At 40.0% G+C, this 23,403-nt stretch overlaps 1 protein-coding gene across 1 annotated transcript in view; it reads right to left on the reverse strand.

Moving 5' to 3' along the window:
• Positions 1-6,678, reverse strand: part of PAWR (pro-apoptotic WT1 regulator) — a 116,766-nt gene extending 110,088 nt beyond the window's left edge. The window contains exons 1-2 of the mRNA XM_054580148.1: positions 6,583-6,678; positions 5,445-6,118 (exon numbers count right to left, since the gene is read on the reverse strand). Of these exons, the coding sequence (XP_054436123.1) occupies positions 5,445-5,972 (528 nt within the window). The 5' untranslated portion in view covers positions 5,973-6,118; positions 6,583-6,678. The remainder of the gene's footprint in view (positions 1-5,444; positions 6,119-6,582) is intronic.
• Between the last annotated feature and the right edge of the window lie 16,725 nt (positions 6,679-23,403).

Below are 23,403 nucleotides of genomic sequence, written 5' to 3' on the forward strand. Positions count from 1 at the left end.
TGAAAAAAAAACAAACCCAAAACACCCTAGCTGGTGTGGCTCAGTGGACTGAGTGCTGGCCTAAGAACCAAAGGGCCACCGGTTGGATTCCCAGTGTAGGGCACACGCCTGGGCTGCAAGCCAGGTCCCCCAGCCGGGGGCAGTGCAAAATGCAACCACATTTTGATGTTTCTCTACCTCTCTTTCTCCCTCTAAAAATAAATAAAATCTTTAAAAAAAGGAAAAGAAAAGAACAAAACAAAATCCCAAACTCCAATATTTGTCAATAATTTTAAACTTCTAAGACATTATATCAGCATTACCATTAAAAAGCATATTTTCTGGCCTACATCATAGATGCTAAAAGCCAATGTAGAAAATATAAAGAGCATAAATTAGGCCACTAGCTTAATACTGATTTTAAATGTGAATTTTAATACCAATGTTTATATGTTTATTTACTCAAATATTTCCAATATATCTCACTTCATCTGCCTTTTATAACAGGGCTATTTTCAAATTCTGTAACAATATATTAGTATCTTTCATTTTACTTAAATAGTCTTTGTCTTACTTAAATTGGGTATACAGTATATATAATACACTAATATATAATAAACGGTTATTAAGATCCAGGCTCTGAAAGCACATTATCTCTTCTCCGCTTCTTACCACATTACATGATGACCTCAGTCAAGTCAACTAACCCTCTCTGCCCCATTTTCCCCACAGGGGTGTTGCACCAATGTATGTAAAGTGCTTAGAACAGTGCCTAACACTTAATAAGCACACCATAAATGTCATATACTTTAATTACATAATTACTATTTTTATGGAAAAAAGCACCTCACCTTAGACAACTCATTACAAATCACGATAATATTAAAAATTCAATTTACTTCATCAATGAACTCAAACATTCAGGAAAGTATAGCTTAATATCTTATTAAGCAGCCTCAGTGTTTATCTATTCTATTCACAAGTCCAATTTTTCCAACTCTGAGTCACTTATTAGTCCCTCCTCTGACTCATCACATAGAAAAGTAGACAATCTATAATATAATAGGCATACAAAAAGGCATTTCTTAATCTACCTAGCTTTATAAGGTTTACTAAGTAGAACTTGTCCTATAAAACGCTCAGCAAATATGCTGAATAACTATGACAGTTTGTTCACCTAAAAATGCTTTCTATGTATCAAATGCTCCTTCAAACTATGGAGTCAGTGAAAACTCCACCTTGACAGCCCTGGCCTGTGTGGCTTGGGGGTCATCCTGTGAACTGAACAGTCGCTAGGGTTCAATTCCTGGTCAGGATGCATGCAAGAAGCAACCAATCGATGTTTTCTCTCTCTCTCTTTCTCTAAATTCAACAAAATTCATCTCTGGCAGAGAATTTAAAAATAAATTAAAAACTCCACCTTGACAGAAAAGCAACACATTACTTAAGTACAAATCAAAGAGCCACATTTTCTGACTGCTAGCCAAAAAATAGGTTTATATTTTTGCTGATAGCCTGGTATTCAAAATTTTGCCAAGCAAACTGTGTATCAGAGAGTCAGAGGCAATTACTGAGCCTACAAATTTGACCCAAAGTTCTAATCTGATTCCTTACTTGCACTGCTTTCCCCATTTAGATGTTTAAATTATTTAACATAACCTCTTTTAAAAAGTTATTAAAAAGTCTAGGAAAATAAGCTAAATAATATAAAGTAGGTTAATTCTTTAAAACTCCCCATTCCCTAGACACACACATACACAAACACTGCTCTATCCCTATTCACTTTCCATGTGATCTTGAGTCATTTTAAATTCTCTAGGCCTCCATTTTCTCCTCTGGAAATGGGGATAAAAAGAGTAAATGTAACTACCACATGGGATTATTGTGAACATTCATTAAGACAACACATAAAATACTTTAGTCAACCACTATGAAATCAATGAGTTTCAATGTTAACTTTTCTAGTTAAATCAAAACCTCGGTGTCACTTAAGTTCGACCTATTGACTTTATTTTCTACGGTAACCATCTCTGCTAACCCATTCATGCAAATCTACTCGAGGCAGTAACTTTACAAGCACTCTAAAAACTGGGTTATGAAACTACCTAGGAAGCCCACCTCAACTATCACCCTCCTCCTTGTGTTAGGTACCCTGCTCAGAAAATAGGCTGGACTTTACACTCTACTTACCATAACTGCCTATAGTACTTGAGAGCCCCCTGTGGGCAAGGCCTGCCTGTGTCCTATTCATTCATTTCTGTACCCCAGACTGCAGCCCAATAGTTCTTAACCCTGACTCACATTAGAATCACATGGTGAGCTCCTCAAACTACTATTGCCTGGGAGCCATCCCAGACCCACTAAATGATAGGGGGTCAGGAAGGAAGAGGGGAGTATTTTTTTAAGATCCTCACATGATATTAACATGCAGCAACAGTTAAGAATCACTGACCTGTGACATTTAAAATACTACATTAGGACAGTTATGTGTGTATACATAGGTATAGAAACATCAGCCTGAGCTTCAGACACTCATCTTCAGTAGCCTCCCTAAATCATCTTTTCCCTTTAAACACAATTATTTCTAATAAACAATTACTTATAAGCTATTAAGATGGCTTTTAGACTGTTAACTTTAGCCTTCTTCCTAGATGACACTCTTGCTCATTATTCTTCGTTTTCTCCACACTGCTTACAATAGCACCTTGAACACAAACATGGAGTAAATATGACTGATTTAATAAACATATAATAATTATTGGCAGGAATTATGTCATATCCAATATCAACTTTAGGTTATTGCCTCAAAAAACTAAAAATTTAGAAAAAAGCTTTAAAAAATGTCTAACTTTGGAAATGAGAACTTAAGTTTATCTTACTAATAAGCATTTGTATATTTGCATTTTTTATTATAGTCATCACATGCAGTATCCACCCAGTATTTTACCCTCATCCGCCACTTTCTCATGCGCCAATTTTTGACCTGAGTCCTTCCTAAAATTACCTTCTAGTTGCTTCTGGTATCTTTAGCTGTTGTCAGGTACCTTTGTAATAATTTCATAATAGTAATTAGTAAAGTAAGTTAAAGTCACAATGAATGTGCCACACACATTTAATAAATACTTTTAGAAGGAATTTACTGTTTATTAACCACTAAAATAAGCTTTTTGCATACAATTTATATGCTAATCTACTATAAACTTGGTTGGGAATAGGGTCTGGAAAATAAGTCTTACTCAACATTACATATAATACAAGCCTACTTTTGAAAATTGACAGATTGGTAGTTTTCTGCTTTTATAGTATTTTCATACCTCAAAATTTTGTAAATATTATATGACTTTATAAAACAAGAGTGCTACTTGTATTACACAAGAAGCTCCACAGCAAGAGGCCTTGTGAATGTTGAAACTACTAATAGAAATGAATGGCACACAATTTAAAAAAAAAAATACATATATATGGCAAAAGGTTCACTTTCAAAATCCTGAATCATCTATTTTACCACTAAAATAATCTGACAAGGCATTTTTTTAAAAAAAACTGAAAATATGGGGAGGAAGCACTCAAAAAGCATGCCTGCTAATTGGATACTAGGGTAAAACATTACCATGTTTTGTTGGGTCCTACAGCATGAAACAGAGCCATAGTAACCACAAAAAGCAAGCAGTCCTCAATTCCCTATTCAATAAAAAAGGTTCAAATTCCACAGACAAAAAAATGGTAACCTGGGTTGTTTGTTTTTAAGGAAGATTAAATTTAGGAGTTGCCAACACCCAAATGAAAAACATTCCAGAGTATTAGACTCAATTGTAGTGGGGAGTCATCTACATTCTCAGCACCATGTTTCTTACCCAAAGCAGGAGCATTAACAAAGGATGTTTCTTAGCATCTCACAAAATACACCATACTTATTTCCCCCAGTAAACATTCCCCTTGTCAAAAAACAGAAACAAAAAGGTATTTGAGAAATAACAATGATAGCACGAATAGACAAATACTGAAGTTTAACATCTGCCAATATATTTCCCAAAATAAGACTCCTGTCAGATGAATAATGAGCAAAAGATTGAAAATGACAAATTCCTTTATTTGGACCCTCAGCTACTTTTAAAAATAAAGTTGAGGAATGTAGTTTTTCCAAAGCCTTGTCTTCGGTTTCCCCTTAATCTTCATATTTTTAACTAAACAAACAAAAATAACCTTAGAAATTTGATTACCACTCTTATGAATTCCTTCTAAAGCAATTTAATGAATAACAGATCTTTTGTGCAAGTAGCAAAACCACAGCGGACAGTTTTGCTGGCTGATAAAAATCTCTCTCAAACACTCAAAAAATATGTTCTTCAAAGAAAAACTGATTTTTCCAGGTACAGAAATTGTATTAAGACTTAAAAATCTGGGTATGTCTGCCAATGCTTTTACTTGAACCACAATTAAAGTTAGTAAATTCTTATTATTTTCTTGGTGTCAACATTGAATCAATTGAGGACCAGAAGTAAAAAAAAGGAAAGGTAGTAAAACAATGAGCCAATGAGAATAAGATGGAACTACTCCTTTTGATGAAACAAGGTTGTTGAATCCCTTCCCAAAACCGGTGAGCTACTATTAATGAAACCAAAACTTGTTTAGTATTGTTTCGTTGCGGGTAAAGTGCTGCAGCTATAAACTAGGTAAAAATGTTGCACCAGTCACTGTAATAGGAAGATGCTATTGCCTGCAGAATTGTTTTGAGAGTGCTCAAAAACAAACAAAGAAAAACCCACCCCTACCACAAACGTTTTCTAGAATACATACTTAAATACAAGGAGAGATCATCTCAGCAAAAACTGTGAGTTCCTACAGTGTTCCTACTGTCCTAAATACCGAGAGAGAGAAAGAGAGAGAGAGAGAGAGGAAGCGTTATTTACAAAGGCTGGCTTAATACATAAAATAGGGCATCTATTTATTTGGATATACTCATCTTGGGTTCATTAAAAAATAAAGCTGCCTCAGATAGTGCTAAGGCCACGTTTCCTTTACCGGTGCTATTAAACACTGTTAAGAGAGAAGAGATACACAGTCTGATAACTTGAGACAGACACGTGGGAAACTAGAGTACGTCGTCGTGACCACTAATCAGTTTTTCTAACTTATCAAGCATTAAAAAAAAAAAAGTCTGAGTGAGCAAGTTCTGGAGCCAGGACTTGTCTTTCCACCACGGTAAAAACGCATCCTGGGTCTGAGACCTTAGCCAGGAAGCCTGAAAAGCACGTGTTCTGCGTTGGGTTTGGCGAACGTCCCAAGAAGCATTTGTTCAGAGTAAAACTCCATCACCCTCTCTGCCTGCCTTAAAGGTTAAGTGGTACGAGCTACAGAGGGAAAACTCTGGGCCCGGGAGACCCGAGAGCTCCCAGAAGGAAACACAGGGAGGCAGCAGCCCCCACCCCACCCCCAGGTGAGGCCGCAGCCCCCGCCCGGCTCACCTCTGCCGCCGGGATGTTGACCACACCGGTGGAGCGCCGCTTCTCCCGCAGCTTCCTCTTCTCGATCTGCCCCTTGCCTTTCCTGGCACTGGGGCCCGAGCTCTTGCCCTTCTCCAGGGCGCCGTCCCGCTCCTCGTCGTTGCCCCGGGCCGGCTGTGCCCCCGAGGAAGTGGAGGCGGCGCCAGAGGGGGTCTCGTCTTCTGGCCGCCGCGGGCCTGGGGCCGCCCGGGCCAGCGCCGCGGGGGCCACCGCGTAGTTCACGCCCCCGGGGGTGGCAGGTGCGGCCGCGCCGCCTGGGAGATTGTTGTTGAGCTCGTTGGCCGCGGCAGTCCCCGCAGTGCCCAGAGACCCGGGTGGGGGCTTTCCGGCGGCTTCGCAACTGCCCACGCCCGGGGCGGCCGGGCCCGGGGGGTTCTGCTTGGCGCGCAGCTTCTCGCGCTTAGCCTTCCACTCCTCCAGGAAGTCTGTGGTGCTGCCGCCGCCGCCGCCGCCGCTGCTGCCGCTGGTTCGGTAGCCACCGGTCGCCATATTCCCAGCGGGGCCGGCCGGGCTCACACCTCAGGCCGCCCACCGTGGCTCCGGCCGCCGCCGCCTCTTTCTTCTTGCGGCCCCGAGGACAGGAGCGAACGACCCCGAGGCGAGGAGCAGCCGCGGCTCCCCAAGCCGCTCGCAGTCTGAATGGAAACACAAAAGGGGGCGGGGAAGGGAAGCGTAAGGTCCTCACGCGGCCCTAGGGACTGCCCCGCGGATGCGCCCCTCGGAGTCCCCCGATCCAAAGTAAGCCCACTCTTCCGCGCCGGCAAGTTCCCGACCTGCAAAGTTTCGCCGACGAACCTACACGGCGGGCCCGGACGCTAGCCAGCCCTCGAGGGGAGGAGAAAGAGACTGCCCCCACCCCCGACCCCCGCCCCGTCCGCACCGGGGTCCACGCCTGCGGCTGTCTGGGGACCAGGGCCAGACCCCGCCACCTGTTGGGCCGCCCCATCTCCAGCCCATCGCTCCGGACATTGCCAGTCCGGGGTCTCCGCCGCCGACACTCCCATTTCTTGGGAACGGCTCGCAGAGGAAGGGCGACGCGCAGCCTACAGCTGTCCAGCCGAGTCGGAAAGGGACCGGTGCGCGTGTGGCAACCCCTTACCTGGGAAAAGTTTGAGGGACGCAGAGAGGGGCTGGAACCGGGCGCCCAGGTGAGCCGAACCGGCCGCGCTTAGTGAACTGCAGCCAACTCGCCGCCCGGAGGTCCCGGCTCTACCCGGCTAGCTGGGAGAGAGGCAGCGAGGGGCGGGAGGGGAGACGAGCGACGCCGAAGCGCGGGCGGAAAGGGCCGAGACGGCGCGGAGGGGCGCGGCGCTAGGTCGGGGAGGGGGGTGGTCTTGCCCGTCGCCGCCCCGCCCCCGGCGCTCAGGTGTGCGGCGCCGGGGCCAGCCCGCTGCTCAGATGGCACATTCCTGGGCTCGCAGCCTTGCGGCGTCCGGCCTTTCGGCGCCTCCGACTGGGGCGGGAACGGCCCTCCGCGCCCTTCACCCCGCTCGTCTTCTCCGCCTCTCCCTTCTCCCACCACTCTTCCTTTTAAGTACAAGACAAATTCTTCGAGGGAAAGTCTCGAATTCTGCTGGCTGAGGGGGAAAGCGCAATCAACTTGGGATGATTCAGGGCCTGACTAGCCAGGATGGGAAAACATGCTCGCGTCCCGGTTCCTCCTCGCTGCCCCTTTTCAGATGTACTAGAATGGCAGGTAGAGAACAGAAAGAACTGAAACAAACCCAGCACCCTCCTTGTAAAAAAAGTTTGTGGTCTTCTGGTGAAAGGGTTACCTAAAAGGAAGGGCTTAAAATGACAGTGAGTTATCAAGGGTTTACTATTAGGCTTACTAGAGAAAATTAAAAACATTTTGACCGTGTTGGCTGTCTTAATCCTTTTTGGAGTTTCCTCTTAGCCCTGTCTCTACACCCCTCTTTGCAGATAGTGATTTAGCAGCCAAAGCTCCCTACCAAAGTACTAAAGCTGCACTGATGTTCATTTGATATGAGGTGGGGCCGTGGTTGCCTTTATTTTTCTAAACGCGCCCTAGTGTAAATCTTATCCTCAGGTACAAGCCATCTTAGATTTCTGGATCAGAGCTGATGGGCTGCAGCTAACAGGGACCTGAGGAGACTGAGCTCACTCTATGCAAGGAGTGCCAGGGCACATCACAGTCATGGTACAAATGTCAGGTCACCATTTTGTGAAAAGCAGGTGAGCCTGAGTCACACTCTTACCTAACATCAATCTTTCTTCCTATTTAGTATTCCTATTTTGCCCAGGTGACACATGGTGGGTGGGCAGTCAGCGTGTGCCTGCCACAGGAATGAGAACAGGAGAAGGTGATTCACTTGCTATTTACTTCTCACAGGGAAAGTCACACAGTTCTCGTCTTTGATCTGGCTGTTGGGGTGAACATATGAGTAAAAAAGAGGGAGCTCTGGAAAAATCCTTAGAAAGCTAATGGCCTTCCTTGGGAATGGGTTTAAAAGGCTGAGCCTAGCTGGTACCAACCTGGGTGCACCCCCAGAAATTCTTCATTACATATTCATTAATTTGTTTTCTGAATTTCAAGAGAGGAGAAAAAAGGTTGGGCATTAATCAGACTCACACTGATATGCTTGGAGGGTCTGCAGGATACAGTGGAAAGAGTATAGTCTGCCTGGATATAAACATAAGTAGCTGAGAGGTCTGAGTCATGTTTTTTAAATTCTCTGAAACTTCCTTTACTATAAAAATCAGCGATAACAGCATATATTTTTAAAACTGTTGTAAGAATGGACAAGGTGTGTTAAGTGCGCTTAGTTAACAAAAGGCACTCGGTAAATATAGTCCCTTTTATTAATAAGGTATCAAGCAATTAGAGTCCTGGGTCTTTAAGATTTGGGGGGTTGGGGGGAGTTAGGCAAAAAGATAAAGTACTGAATATGAAATATAAACTTGAAAACAATTGGGTGAATGAACTAGGATAATATTTATGCTACATAAATTTGTCACGGCATCCCTTAGACCAGTTCACTTAATAGGCTCTGTGTCAGGAATGCTGGCTGTTACTAACTTGTGTGTCTTTGAGTAAGTTGCTTAACTTTTGTTCCTCTGTTTATTTACATATAAAATGGGGATAATAATACTTCCTACATTGTGAGAGTGTTGTGAAAGTGCCTGAGCTCCTTAGATAAAAGGTAGTATGTTAGTACCAAAGTAGTTATTACTAGTCTATAAAGTGTCCTAGGAACCATGGATGAAAGAGATTATTGAGGTACAAAGCACTATATATTATTATTGTTATCATGTAGTATACCTTTGTCTTTACCTTACCATTCTCAACATTCTCAAACATTTATTTCACAGCCAGACTGCTTCCAACATTGCACCAAGATTTATTAGAGTCAGTCCTAAATTGCAAAATGTTTGCATATCATCAATCTTTATGTATATAGTGTTCTGATGAAATAATCTTCAGAGACTCAGAGCTTGATTTCTCAACCACTTCACGATTGACATTTGGGACTAGATAATTCTTTGTTTGGGGAGTTGTCCATTGTAAGATGTTTAGCAGCATCCTTGGCTTCTATCAGATGCCAGTATCTGCCCCCCAGCCCCAGCTGTAACTTTGCCAAATGTTGGGGGGTCAAAATATTTCTGCGTTGAGAAGCTCTGAGCTGGCCTAAAATAACTAATTTTGATGACTCACTTGTTTTAATAATAAAGGGAAATATGATGATGCTAACAAAACAAATATATTCATTTTAATATGTCACAGTGAAATTTATTCTAGATGTTAAATCTTACTTAATATTTTCCAGGCCATGGATTAGCTATGATGTGAAATAGCCTATTTGTATGTGTTGAAATAATAGGATATTGGGAAATAGCTATTTTGCCTTCAATGCAAATATTTCTGGAACACATGCAATTCACCCTCTAAAATAAAAAGAATACTTGTACACAGCTTTAAAAGTTAAATGCTTTAGTTCTACCAGGATTATAGCAAAAGACAACAGCCAACCCTTTCCACTCCTAAACCCTTTCCAGAACTTTGAACTCTTAATTATTTCAACTAATATAGATCTTCATATTTATTTTTAATGGCCTTATCTAGTATTCTACTTCTTGATTTTAATATTTTTAGACATCTTTGCTGAACTCCTAATACAAAAAAAAGTTTAGCTCTTTTACACTAACCACACATAAACTTTTCTTACTCCTAAATCCAACTGTATATCATGACTTTTATTGAATAAACAGTAAATGTTTATAGTGTTATGACTGTTCAAATATTGTATGCAGCTGAGCCATGCAATGTACTATAATTGCATTTCTTTTGTTTTTTTAACATCTATTTTCTTGGTACACAACTATTTTTTCCACAATTAAAACTTGTACTTTTTTTTTATTGTTGGCTTATTTTTCTATATACCAGTCACAAATTTACACTCAAACTTTTCTCCTCTCAACAGCCTCCTTGCTACTGAGCCTTGGACAGCAAATTCAAGAATCTAATTTTTACTTAGGTTGATTTTCAACTAGTCCTTCAGTTTTTACCCCCATCCTTTGCTCTCTTCCAAAGGTATGTGCTACTGCCTCCAATATCTGGGCTCTCTTTTTAGGGTTCTTCATGGTAAAAAGGATTACCTCTTTTCGTTTTGTCTCCTTCAGGTGGTTAGAATCCACCTTTCTCTGCTCTGCTAAAATCTACTTGTTTTCCGTCTTTCATCTTCCAGAATTTTCTTCTCCCATCCTCTTTGTTGTTACTGGTTTATCACTTTACTTTTGATTTAGTGAAGTTACTTGAGGAAGTAGAGATAAAATGTGTAGTTAGTCTGTTAGGTTTCACAGGAAGCCCAATACATCGATTTTGCAGATTTCCAGATCCTTTGAAATCTAATCCATGGTGAAGCCAGATCAGTAGAGACCACTACATCTTATTTCCCTCCTCACTGAATGAAATCATAAGCCCCTTATTACTCAGCACTATTGGAAAGAGCTCTATGAAATGTATTGTGTTTTCTATAGGCTCTTTTGAAGGTGCGGACCATTATATTACATAATGTTCCTATTATTAAAAACCTAGGAACATTAATATTGAAAATAGCTCTGCTCTATTTCTCGTTACTGTTGGGTTTTTTTTTAAGATTTTCCTTATTTATTTTAGAGAGGAAGGGAGAGAGAAAGAGGAGGATAGAAACATCGATGTGAGAGAGAAATATTAATTGGTTGCCTCTCCTACACATCCCAACAGGGCACCCAACCGCAACCCACGTATGTGCCCTGACTGAGAATTGAACCAGTGACATTTTGCTGTGTGAGACAACACCCAACCAACTGAACCACACCAGTCAAGACCTTTCTTTTAAAAAAAAAGAAAAACCACAGTAAAACTATGTGTTATTTAGCTAGTGATTTCATTTGATTTCTGGTAATCTTTGCTGGATCAAGGAAAGGATGTAGACTTTGTGATGCCTGATCTTTATACAGTCTTCCTTAAGAAAAAGAATAAGTAAGAAAATAAATATTTACAATAATTTTTTTTAATTTTATTTATTTATTTTTAGAGAAAGGAGAAGGAAGGGAGGCAGAGACAGAGAGAAACATCGATCGGTTGCCTCTCACACAACCCCAACTGGGGCCCTGGCCCACAACCCAGGCATGTGCCCTGAATGGCAATCAAACTGATGACCTTTTGGTTCACACGCCAGTGCTCAACCCACTGAGCCATACCAGCCAGGGCTAATAAAAAAATTTTTTTTCAATTATAAATTTTAACAAATTGAAAAATGCCATAAGCACTATACGAATTCCTAAGACAACGCTATCCACTTTCCTATACCTGGATCTACCCTCTGCCTTCTTTTGAAGTTCTCTACTCCTCTCACAAGGCAGTCCTGCCATTTGTATCTTTCCTCTTTAAAGTGCTTTGCTCTCTTCTCGTTCATAATCAATTTCTTCTCTATGAAACCATTCCCTTCGACATACAAGTGAGCTCTTGTAATCCCCTCTGTATTAGTTTTCTATTTATTACTGTAACAAATTTCCACAGACTTAGCATCTTAAACAAAACCACTTGATCAACATGGGTCACCCTGGGCTAAAATCAAGGGGCCAGCAGGGCTGCAACATTCCTTCCTAGAAGCCCTCAGGAGGAATCCATTTCTTTGCCTTTTCCCCGCCTCTAGAAGCCACCCACACTTCTCAGCCCATGATCCTCTTCCCTCATTTTCAAAGGGAGCAATTGTCACATCTGTTTGTCTTCACTGTGCCTTTCTCCCAGAATCACAAATCCCTATGATTCTTCTGCCTTTTCCACTTTTAAGTATCCTTGTGATTACTGTTAAATTAAAGTGAGTACATGTAATTGGCTCTATTAAGCGATTCATAAATCAGGTAGTATCCCATCTGGCAACTAAAAGGGTGTTTTGAGGCTTTGTACAAAATTTAAGGCTTTTATAGAAAAGGAGGGTGGGGCAAGGAAGGTATTAGCAAAAGAAAGGATTATTTTTCAGGCCAGGATATTTTCTTTTCTCCAAGAGAACAGGAAGGATTTTATCTTGCAGTTCACCTCTTGTTTTGGGGAATGTAGATGGCCCTTGTGACAGGTAACGTCATCCTATGCTGACCAGAGAATTCCAGACATTAAGATTACATTCTGGAAAAGGTCAAAACTGTAATTAGGGTAAGTGTTAAATCCAGGTTTGGGATCATGGGCTTTCTGTACAAACAATGCCATTTTGGGCCTGTGGTTTTTCTTTTGAACATTACATTGGGACCACCTGGATAATCTAGGATAATCTATTTAAAAGTAAACTGATTAGTAACCTTAATTCCATCTTCAGCCTTAATTCTCCTTTGTCATGTAACTTAATATATTCACAGTTTCTAGGGATTAGGGCCTGGAACTCTTTGGAGGCCATTATTCTGATGGCCACACCCTCTTAGGAAAACAAAACAACTTTCCTAGTCTCTGAATCCAGTTTGGTCAATGTCCTATTTCTCTATTCATGTTCACAGTCAAAATTCTTCAAAGTTATTTTTTTATTCACTGTTGCAGCCTTGTGGGACTAAGCCTTGCATCTCTGGGGTCCATTCTAACTCCAGGTGCTTAGTGTCATAATTGAATTGTAGGATATCCAGTGGGTGTCCTGACAGTGGGAAAATTGGTTGGTTAGGAACTGCCCGCCTCTCAACATTTAGTGTCACAGTGTTGGGAGCAGGGGAAGCACAGTGTTTCTCTTTTTACCTGGTTAAATTGAAGGTGTGATTTCCTGATAAGTCAGCAACTGCAGTCTTAGGTATCTACCCTACTAGAACTCTGACATGTACACAGGAACACCTGGAAATAAATGTTTATTGCAGCACTGATTAATTTTTAATAATTTTTTATCTTTTTTAATTCTAGTTGATGTACATCACTGTATTAGTTTCACATGTACAACCAAATGAGTAGACATTTATATAATTTATGAAATGGTCACCCTGATAAATCTAGCACCCATCTGACACCATACATAGTTATTTCAATATTATTGACTATATTCCCCAAGCTGTGCTTTGCTTCCCTATGACAATTCTGGAACTACCAATTTGTACCTCTTAATTCCTTAATCTATTTCACCCATCCTTCCAACTCCCCTCCCATCTGGCAACAGTCAAAATATTCTCTGCATCTTTGAGTCTCTTTCTATTCTGTTTGTTCATTTACTTTGTTTTTTAGATTCTATCAGTAAGTGAAATTATATGGCATTTGTCTTTATCTGACTTATTTCCTTCAGCATAATTCCCTGTAGTTCCATCCGTGCAGCATTGATTTTAATAGTGAAATAATGAAAAAAACTACCTATAGTTAGCAGCAGAGTAGATATGTAAATTATAGTTTATTAGTACAATGGAACATTTATAGCATCTCAGAAACATAATAAACATATGTAAGATGTGAAATTCATATAATTTTCTAAAATATATATTTTTCACATCTACTTTTCTATATAAACACAAACATAAACATGCCAAATTCATCTTATTAGTTACTTTTGAGGACAAATGGAGAAAGAAGATATAGGAGCTGTAATGTTGTAGTTATTTATGTTTTATTTCTTTAACAAGAAAGAGATCTAAAATAAATGTTGCAAAATATTTAACATTTGTTAAATCTCAGGCCTGGGGGATACCTATGCTATTTGCTATATTATTTTCTGGACTTTTGTATGTTTAAAACATGCTAGAATTTAAAAATTATTTTTAAGGAAAGTGCTGGACTTGTATGAATTATTTCATAAGAAAAGATTTGATTTTAAAAGGCTGCAACTTTAACAGAAGGGGACATGGCCAACACATCTTGGGGCAACCTTAAAATGTAGCTGTCTTTTTTTCTTTAGTCAAGCCAAAAAGGACACAAAATTGTAGAAAAAGTAATGAACCCATGTACCTTAGAAATACTTGAATTGGTTTATGGCTTGGAGCAAAAGAAGAAAACTGAAGCCATGCAAATTTCAAAAGACACCATTCCCTTTACTATCACTGATCTGTCTTCTAATGTCTGGGAACAGGTCCCTAAACTGGCTGCTAAACCACTTTCCTTCAACAGGCAAAGAATTGGGCAAAACACATGATGCTTGTCATTATAACCAGCTCTTCATTATCATTCTTTATTTACACCATGGTGCCATTAAAAAAAAATTCCAATTTTTCTTGACCCCCTCCTGGAAACCTGACGAGCCATTGTCACTTTCCAAATAGTGAAAAAATGTCTTTGTCAAGGAAAATTTCATGTGGACAGAAAGTTATGGTTCTCTGGGCACAGATGGAGCACCTTAAAAGTTTAATAACATGTTTGGTTGGATTGCTTTCCTGAAAAATCACACATTGCCATGACTTGTTGCTCTCAGCATCAACAGGAACTGGTCTGTGCCAGAAATGTTGAAAGGAGTCTTGTCTACCATTGTGAAATCATTAACTTTGTCAGAGCCTAGTCCTGACCTCAAACTTTTCAAGAAATTTTGACTAGAACAGCTCTTGTCAGTTGGTAGAAAGCTCTAGTCTGTTAACACAGAGTCCACTGACTTTCCAAAGAACAAATCTTTTAAAAAATTTTTATTGTTTGGTTACAGTTGGCATTCAATATTACATTAGTTTCAGGTGTACAGCATAGTGATTAGACCTTTGTATAATTTACAAAGTGATCCCCCAATAAGTATTGCACCTCCCTGACACCATGTATAGTTATTACAATATTGTCGACTATATTTCTTAAGTTGTATTTTACATCCCCGTGACTATTTTGTACCTACCAATTTGTACTTCCTGATCTCTTCCCCTTTTTAACCCATTGCCCCAACCACCCACCCATCTCACAGCTATCAGTTTGTTCTCTGTATCTATGAGTGTCTTTGTTTTTTAGTTAGTTTATTTTGTTCTTTATATTCCACATAAACATGAAATCATATGGTATTTGCCTTTCTCTGTCTAACTTATTTCACTTAGCGTAATACCCTGTAGGTCCACCCTTGTTGTTACAAATGGTAACATTTCAATCTTTTTTATGGCTGAGTAAAAGTCCATTGCATATATGTACCACAGCTTCTTTATTCATTTGTCTTCTGATTGGAACATTTCATCCATTTATATTTAAAGTAATTATTGATAAGTATATAGTTATTACCATTTTATTATTTGTTTTCTGATTGTTTTTATAGTTCCTCTCTGTTCCTTTTTTTTTAATCTCTTGCTCTCTTTTGTATGTTGAGGATTTTCTGTAGTGTTGTCTTTGGATTTCTTTTTCTTTATTTCTTTTGTTGTCTCATAGATTTTTGGTTTGTGGTTACCATGTGCTTCATATATATAAAACTATGCGCATAGCAGTCTAATTTAAGTTGATGGTAACTTAAGTCAAACACATTCTAAAATCACTACAACTGTTACCTAACCCTCCCTGTTTATGTTTTTGCCATTTTTTAATTTCTTTTGTGTGTATGTGTGTGTGTATCCCTTAATTTACTCTTGTAATTACACACAATCTTTTTACATTTTCCTTTTAACCTTTGTACTAGTTTTAGTGTTAGTTGATTCACTGCTTTGATTATATGTTGATCTTTTGCAGTGATTTTTTTTCTTTGCAATATTTTCTTATTCATATTTTTTTAATTTTTTCCTTCTCCTTAAAGAAATCCCTTTAACATTTCTTGTAATACTGGTTTGGTGGTGATGAACTCTTCAGCTTTCTTTTTTTTTTTCTGGAAACCAAAAAACAAATCTTAAATTATATTTTTGAACTTCATGCATAAGTTGTATATGTGCTCAAAAGGGAGAGAGACAGAGACAGAGAGTGAGGGAGAGAGAAAAAGAAGTTTTCTCAGATCAGTTTAACTGGAAGGAATTCATTTTCAGTTTTGTGACATCATAGATATTTTTGACAATGAGACTAAAGTAAATCTCTTATGGTTGCTGCTAAAAGAAACCCACCAACTCTTATAGCTCAGCCACCATTGCAGGAAGTGAAGATGAAATGCAAGTGACATTGTAAACTTTCCAATGAGGAGGAAGAACTTTCTGTGGTCAGAGGCCCATTGAGAAAGTTTTATTAGTTTCTCTGCAAGCAGAAATCTTCAATACCCCCCAAAACAGCATAGAATTCTTTTGAGTATTTCTTCTCAGATGAGTTTAAAATTAAAACATGACACTTCTGGTCAAGATGGAGGCATAGATAAACACACTTCACCTCCTCGCACAATACAATAAAAATTACAACTACACTACAAAACAGTGGCCAGATTCATCAGAAAACCAAACTGTATGGAAGACCTACAACTAAGGATTTAAAGAAGCCACATTCATCTAGATAAGTAGGAAGAGTGGAGATGCGGAGACACACAGAGAGGCGTAGAGAGATGGAAAGGTACAGAAATGCACGGAGATAAGGAGAGGTGATGGACTGGGTGGTCCCACATTCACATGCAGTGGATAAAAATTGAGAGGGATACCTTGGGAGTGAGGGATCCCAGCCCGAGACCAAAACACCCAGCCCAGGGTTCCAGCACCAGGAAGATATGTCCCCTTAACTTTTGGTTGTAAAAAACAGTGGTAGCCCTAGATGGGTGGCTCAGTGGATGAGTGCCAGCATGCAAACTGAAATGTCGCCAATTCAATTCCCAGTTACAGCAAATGCAGGGGTTGCATACCAGGTCCCCAGCAGGGGGTGTGCGAGAGGCAACCTATCAAGGTATCTATCGCACACCAATGTTTCTCTCTCTCTCTTTCTCCCTCACTTCCTCTCTCTAAAAATAAATAATAAAAATCTTTAAAAGGTGAAAAAAAACAGTGGGGGTTGGAACAGCAGAAGAAACTGCAGGATTATCAGGAGACTCCTCTTAAAGGGCCCACAAACATCTTAGGACTTACACAGAACCCCTCTGGGATTCAGCATCAGGGCAACAGCTGGAAGAGCAGACGTGGGGAGAAAGTGAAGTGACTAGCAATGGGGCAAGTACCAAGGAACAGGTTCTTCCCAAACAAATCTCCAGAGGCCAGGCAGTGGCATTGTCCCTGCTCTGAGCCCTTCCCCACACAGAGCCACAGAGCTGTGAAACGGGTTGCCCCACCCTGGCGATTACCTAAAGCTCCACCCCATATAATTTACAGGTGTGCTTTTCTACAATAGGCCACACTACTAAGACAGGGAGTCAAAGCAGCTCTACCTAATACACAGAAACAAACACAGGGAGTTTGCCAAATTGAGGAGACAAAGAAATATGGCCCAAATGAAAGAACAAAACAAAAATCCAGAAAAAGAACTAAACAAAGTGGAGATAAGCAACCTATCAGATGCGGAGTTCAAAACACTGATTATTAAGATGCTCAAAGGACTCATTGGGTACTGTAACAGCATAAAAAAGACCTAGGCAAAAATGAAGGTTACATTAAGTGAAATAAAGAAAAGTCTACAAGGAACCAACAGTGTAGGGGATGAAGACAAGAATCAAATCAATGATTGGAATGTAAGAAAGAAAACTTTCAATCAGAACAGCAAGAAGAAAAAAGAATTAGGAAAGAATGAGGATAGGCTAGGGAGCCTCTGGGACATCTCTAAAAGTACCAACATCCAAACATAGGGGAGCCAGAAGGAGAAGAGGAAGAGCAAGAAATTGAAAACTTATTTGAAAAAATAATGAAAGAAAACTTCCCTAATTTGGCAAAGGAAATAGACATACAAGTGCAGGAAGAACAGAGAATCCCAAAAAAGTTGGACCCAAAGAGGACCACACCAAGACACATGATAATTAAAATGCCAAAGGTTAAAAATAAAGAGAGAATCTTAAAAGCAGCAAGAGAAAAGCAGACAGTTACCTACAAAAGAGTTTGCATAGAACTATCAGCTGATTTCTCAAAAGAAGCTTTGCAGGCTAGAAGGGACTGGCAAGAAGTATTCAAAGTCAAACAAGTACTGGCAAGGTTGAGGAGAAAAGGGAACCCTAGTACACTGTTGGTGTGAATGCAGACTGCTGCGGTCACTATGGAAAACAGTATGGAATTTCCTCAGAAAGCTAAAAATGGAACTGCCTTTTGACCCAGCAATTCCACTGCTGGGATTATACGCTAAGAATCCAGAAACAACAATTCAAAAGAACCTGTGTACCCCAATGTTAATAGCAACGTTATTCACAATAACCAAATGCTAGAAACAGCCTAAGTGCCCATCAGTAAATGAGTGGATCAAAAAACTGTGGTACATTTACACAATAGAATACTATGCAGCAGAAAGAAAGAAGGAACTCCTACCCTTTGCGACAGCATGGATGGAACTGGAGAGTATTGTGCTAAGCGAAATAAGCCAGGTGGTGAAAGACAAATACCATATGATGTCCCCTGTAAGTGGAACCTAATCAACAAAACAAACAAACAAGCAAAACAGAACCAGAGACATGGAAATAAAGAACAAACTGACAGTAACTGGAGGGGGAGGGGGTAACAAAGGAAAGAAGAGGAAGGGTCAAGGAACATGTATAAAAGACCCAAGGACAAAGATAACAGCAGGAGCAGAGGGAGGATTGAATGTGGGAGGTGGGGGTGGGTAGAGCAGGGAAGAATAATGGGGGACAAATGGGGACAACTGTAATTGAACAACAATATAAAAACAACACACACACACATACACACACACACAAAGAAGTATTCAAGTGATAAAAAGGAAGGACCTATAACCTAGGTTACTCTATCCAGCAAAACTATCATTTAGGATTGAAAGGCAGATAAAGTGCTTCCCAGATAAGGTAAAACTAAAGGAGTTCATCATCACCAAGCCATTATTATATGAAATGTTAAAGGGAACTATATAAGAAAAAGAAGATCAAAACTATGAACATTAACATGGCAACAAGTTCACATCAACTATAGAATCTAAAAAACAAACTAAGCAAACAAGCAGAACAGGAACAGAATCATAGATAGGGAGATCACTTGGAGGGTTATTAGCTGGGAAGTGGAAGGGGGAGAACGGGGGAAAAGGTGCAGGGATTAAGAAGTACAAATTGGTATGTGCAGAAATAGGCAGGAGGAAGTTAAGAACAGTGCAGGAATTGGAGTAGCCAAAGTACTTATATGCATGACCCATGGACATGAATGAAGGTGGGGGATATTGCTGGAGAGAATGGGAGTGCCAGACAGAGGGGGGCAAAAGGGGGAAAAGTGGGACAACTGTAATATAATCAATAAAATATATTCTTAAAAATTTAAAATATGAATTCATTATCTTTTTGGGCCTCAGAAAGCTTCAATGATATATATACCTCACCAAAGATGGTTCCATTGATTTATAGTGATAATGACACATGAATTCAATTCAATCTTGGAGTATGTTCTTTGACCTATATGAACCAATATTTTCAGCACTTCCTGACTTTTAAAAAATATTGAAACCAAATGGATGACATAAACAAATTTCTTATGCAAATCAAGAGTAGCTTTTCACTGGTATTTACTATTGAATAATGTTAAGATTGCCTTTTATTGACATTTGGATTTAACTCTAATGAAGTTAATATTTTGCATAGTAATATTTAGAGCAGTAATTTATTGCTTCCTGTAAGTGAGGAACTGGTGTACTATCACTTCATATACAATGTCTGACTATACAATCTGTTAAGGATAGCAGTAATATTACCTCCCTTTTAGAGATCAGAAAATTGGGGCATAGACCAGGACTAGTAACTCAGTGGGTTAGAACATCATCCTAATATGCAAAGGTTGCAGGTTCAATCCTTGGTCAGGGCATGTACTAGAATAAATCAATGAATACGTGAATAAGTTGAAGTAAATCAACATGTTTCTCCCCCCCCCCCCCGCTTTTTCTGTCTCTTCACCCCTTCCTCTCTCTCTAAAAATCAATTAATAAAAAAAATTTTTAAAGAAAATTGAGGCATAGAGACAGATTAACTTGTCCAATGTGACATAGCTAGGAAATGATGAAGCCAATAGTTATGTCAAAGAATTTTCAATGTAATAAAATGAGTGAAGGTAGACAGCTCAGTTTCTGTGCATTTTTCTGTGAAAGATTTTTTTGTACTTCATTAAAATTTTAGAGCTTCATAATCAGTGATTCTTAGGACGAAAAACCACTGAACAAGACAAGCCACATAACTTGGACTCCCTGAGGAGCCCCTTCACTCTCTGGCTTTGCATCACAGTTTCAGGCATACAGCAGGTGCTCTATGGATAAATATTTGTCAGATCGCACATAGGCAGGATGGGTGTCCTAAGATTGCTCAGGAAGTAAACTGTCTCACAAGGCTTTACTTGGGTAGTGGGCGCAGTGCAGCATGGGGAAGTGTTCCTTGGTGTTTGTACCATAGCCAGCTTTTGATCCTCAGCTTTGAAGATTAAGAACTCTGATTTTATCAACAATTGAAGAGCATATTAATATCTGAGGGACACAGTCACATTAATGTAGCCCACTTACCTGAGGTTTACGAGCCCAAATCTCACTGATTTATAATGAAAAATGTCAAGGTCAGAAACACAGGAACATTGAAGTCCTGAACAATGTGTATTCTCCAAGAAGGCAGACCTACATAGGAGAGAAAGCATAACTGGAAATTTACTTGGTAAGTATAGTGAACAAGGGGGGGTTAATTGGAGGAATCCAGTGCTTATTGGTGCCTGCTAGGAGAGACTGAGACACTCCTCTCCACAAATAAGGATAGTCCTACCAAACTGAACAGAATGGAATGGCTCTCCGCAGGACCTTTGCATTCTGGCTCTTGTTTGCTGAGGAGGCCGCTAAGTCTGCTACTGATGGGCATTCTTTCTTTGTATATGCCAATTATTTTAATCTGGATATGTTCATGTTTTATTGGTCAGGCTACTATCTGGTGAATTTGGATACCTCTGCAAATTTCGTTCATTGAACTTTTTAAAAGTCTAATTCTCCAAGGCAATTTTAGTGGTGGGAGCTCTATAATAACTGCAGTGTACTAATGTCTAGAATTTTCTAAGGCCATTGATAGAGGTCCAGTCCCTTGATCTTCCAATAGAAATTCTAGTTTGAAAAATTTTTTTAAAAGATTTTATTTATTTACTTTTAGAGAGAGGGGAAGGAAGGGAGAAAGAAAGGGAGAGAAACATCAATGTGAGAGAGATACATCGATTGGTTGCTTCTCTCATGCCTCTCATGACCTGGCCCACAACTAAGGCATATGCCCTGACTGAGAATCAAATAAGCAACCTTTAGGTTTGCAGGCCAGCGCTCCATCCACTGAGCCACACCAGCATAAAGTATGCTGGAGCCACACCAGCATAAAGTATGTATGCATGCATGCATGCATGTATGTATGTATTTATAAAGATTGTATTTAATTTATTTTTGGAGAGAGGGGAAGGAAGGGAGAAAGAGAGTGAGAGAAACATCGATGTGAAAGGGAAACATCGATGTGAAAGAGAAACATCAATTGGTTGCCTCTCAAATGTGCGTGACCAAGGACTGAACTCGCAACCCAGGCGTGTGCCCTGACTGGGAATCAAACCAGCGACCAATCACTTCACGGGGTAATGCCCAACCAACTGGGCCACACTGGTCAGGGCAAAATATATTTTTTTCAATTTATCGATTTGAGAGAGAAAGAGGAGGGCAGGGAGACATCGATTTGCTGTTCCACTTATTTGTGCATTTATTGGTTACCTCTTGTACAGCATGTGCCCTGACGAGGGACACAACCTATAACTTTGGCATATCAAGAGGATGTTCTAACCATGTGAGCTACCCAGCCAGGGTGCTCCTAATTTTAAAGTCAACATATAAAGTACATGCAGAAAAGGATTACAGTATTTACTCAATGAACATTTGGGCACTCACTATGTGCCAGGCTGCTTCCATGCAACTTACTGCTTAAGCAATGTAGTGCAAAGATAAATGATATCTCCTGCCCTCAAGGGGCTTGCAGAGGTGTAAACACACCGGGATGATGCTACCAAGCTCTTCAGGGCCAAAGACACAGTTGACCTTTCCCACCTCTCTGAAGCCCCTTCCCTCGTCTCCATGGAACATTCGACCCTCCATGTTTGCCTCTTGAGCCTCTGGCTATTTCTATGCCTCTTTCAGGAGTTTCTGCTTTTCTCATTCTTTAAATCAGCAACTTTTTAAAAAAGTTTTTGAGTACATAATGTATGCTTATGGAACAGCATTTAAGAACTCTAAGGGCCAAGTGTGAAAAATCAGGTTTCCCTCCCATCCATGGTAGCCAGCTATACAATTCTCTTCTCCCACTCTCAGGAAAGCCATTCATACCAGCTCACTGCAGATCCTTCAGGGAAGTCTCTGCATCAGCAAGTGTATGTGCACATGCGCACACATGTGTATGTGTGTGTGTGAGTGCATGTGTCTGTGTATGTAAGTATATAATTTTTTACACAAAGACCAGAATATTGCATCTTGCTTTCTTCACTTAAAAAAGGTTTTGGAGATCTCTCAATATTCATTCTTTCATTCATTCACGTGACAAGTACTTCTTAGTATCTACCATGTGCCAGGTGCTCTTAGGTGATGAAAATAGTGGACAAAATAGGCAAAACCTCTGCCTTCATAGGACTTGCATTCTAGCTGAAGGGGACAGGAAAGACACACAAAAATCAAATAAGCACTGAAATATATATATATATTATGCCAGATGGTCACAAATGCTATGGAGAAGAATAAAGTGGACTGCTGGGAAGGTAAAAGCTGAGGAGTGGCTGCAGGGGTCTAAAGGAGGGCGAGCAGGGTAGAGAGACGGGCAGACATTGAGGCCTCTCCTTACTGGCCTAGGAGCATCCTGTCAGATGAATATACCATAATTTCTTTAATCAGTCCCCTACCAATAGATATTTATGTTGTTTCTAATATGTTACTGTCACAGTGATGCAACTCTTGCACATGTCATTTGACACACCTAAGAGTACATTTATAGGTTAAATTGCTAGAAGTGAAATTGCCACTTCAAAGGATATGTGTGGTTTTAATTTAATTAATTCTTTTTAGAGAGAGGAAGAGATGGAGAGAGAGAGAATCATAGATGTGAGAGAGAAACATCACTCAGTTGCCTCCTGCACGTGCCCTGACTGGAGATGGAACCTGCAACATTTTGGTGCACAGGACAATGCTCTAACCAACTAAGCACACCAGCCAGGGCTGTGGGGTTTATTTTAAACAGAGATTACCAAATTACTCTCTGAAGAGTACCAGTTTACAGACTTTCAACAGTGAATGAGAGGGCCACATCATCAGCGCAGTATGTTGTCAAAATTTGTGATGTTTGTCTATCTGATGAGTAAACGATGAAATCTTACTACAAGTATCGTTTGCATTTCACTTTTTATGCTTGGAGTGTCTCCTCACATGTTTAAAGGCTATTTTTTAAATTTCCTTTGCCAAATTTACTATTATATGTATGTGGGGTGTGGTTTTGTTTCATCTCTGATT

Source organism: Pteronotus mesoamericanus, unplaced genomic scaffold, assembly GCF_021234165.1.
Source record: "Pteronotus mesoamericanus isolate MK-2021 breed Mesoamerican mustached bat unplaced genomic scaffold, CSHL_Meso_final contig_56, whole genome shotgun sequence".
Classification (NCBI taxonomy): Eukaryota; Metazoa; Chordata; class Mammalia; order Chiroptera; family Mormoopidae; genus Pteronotus; species Pteronotus mesoamericanus.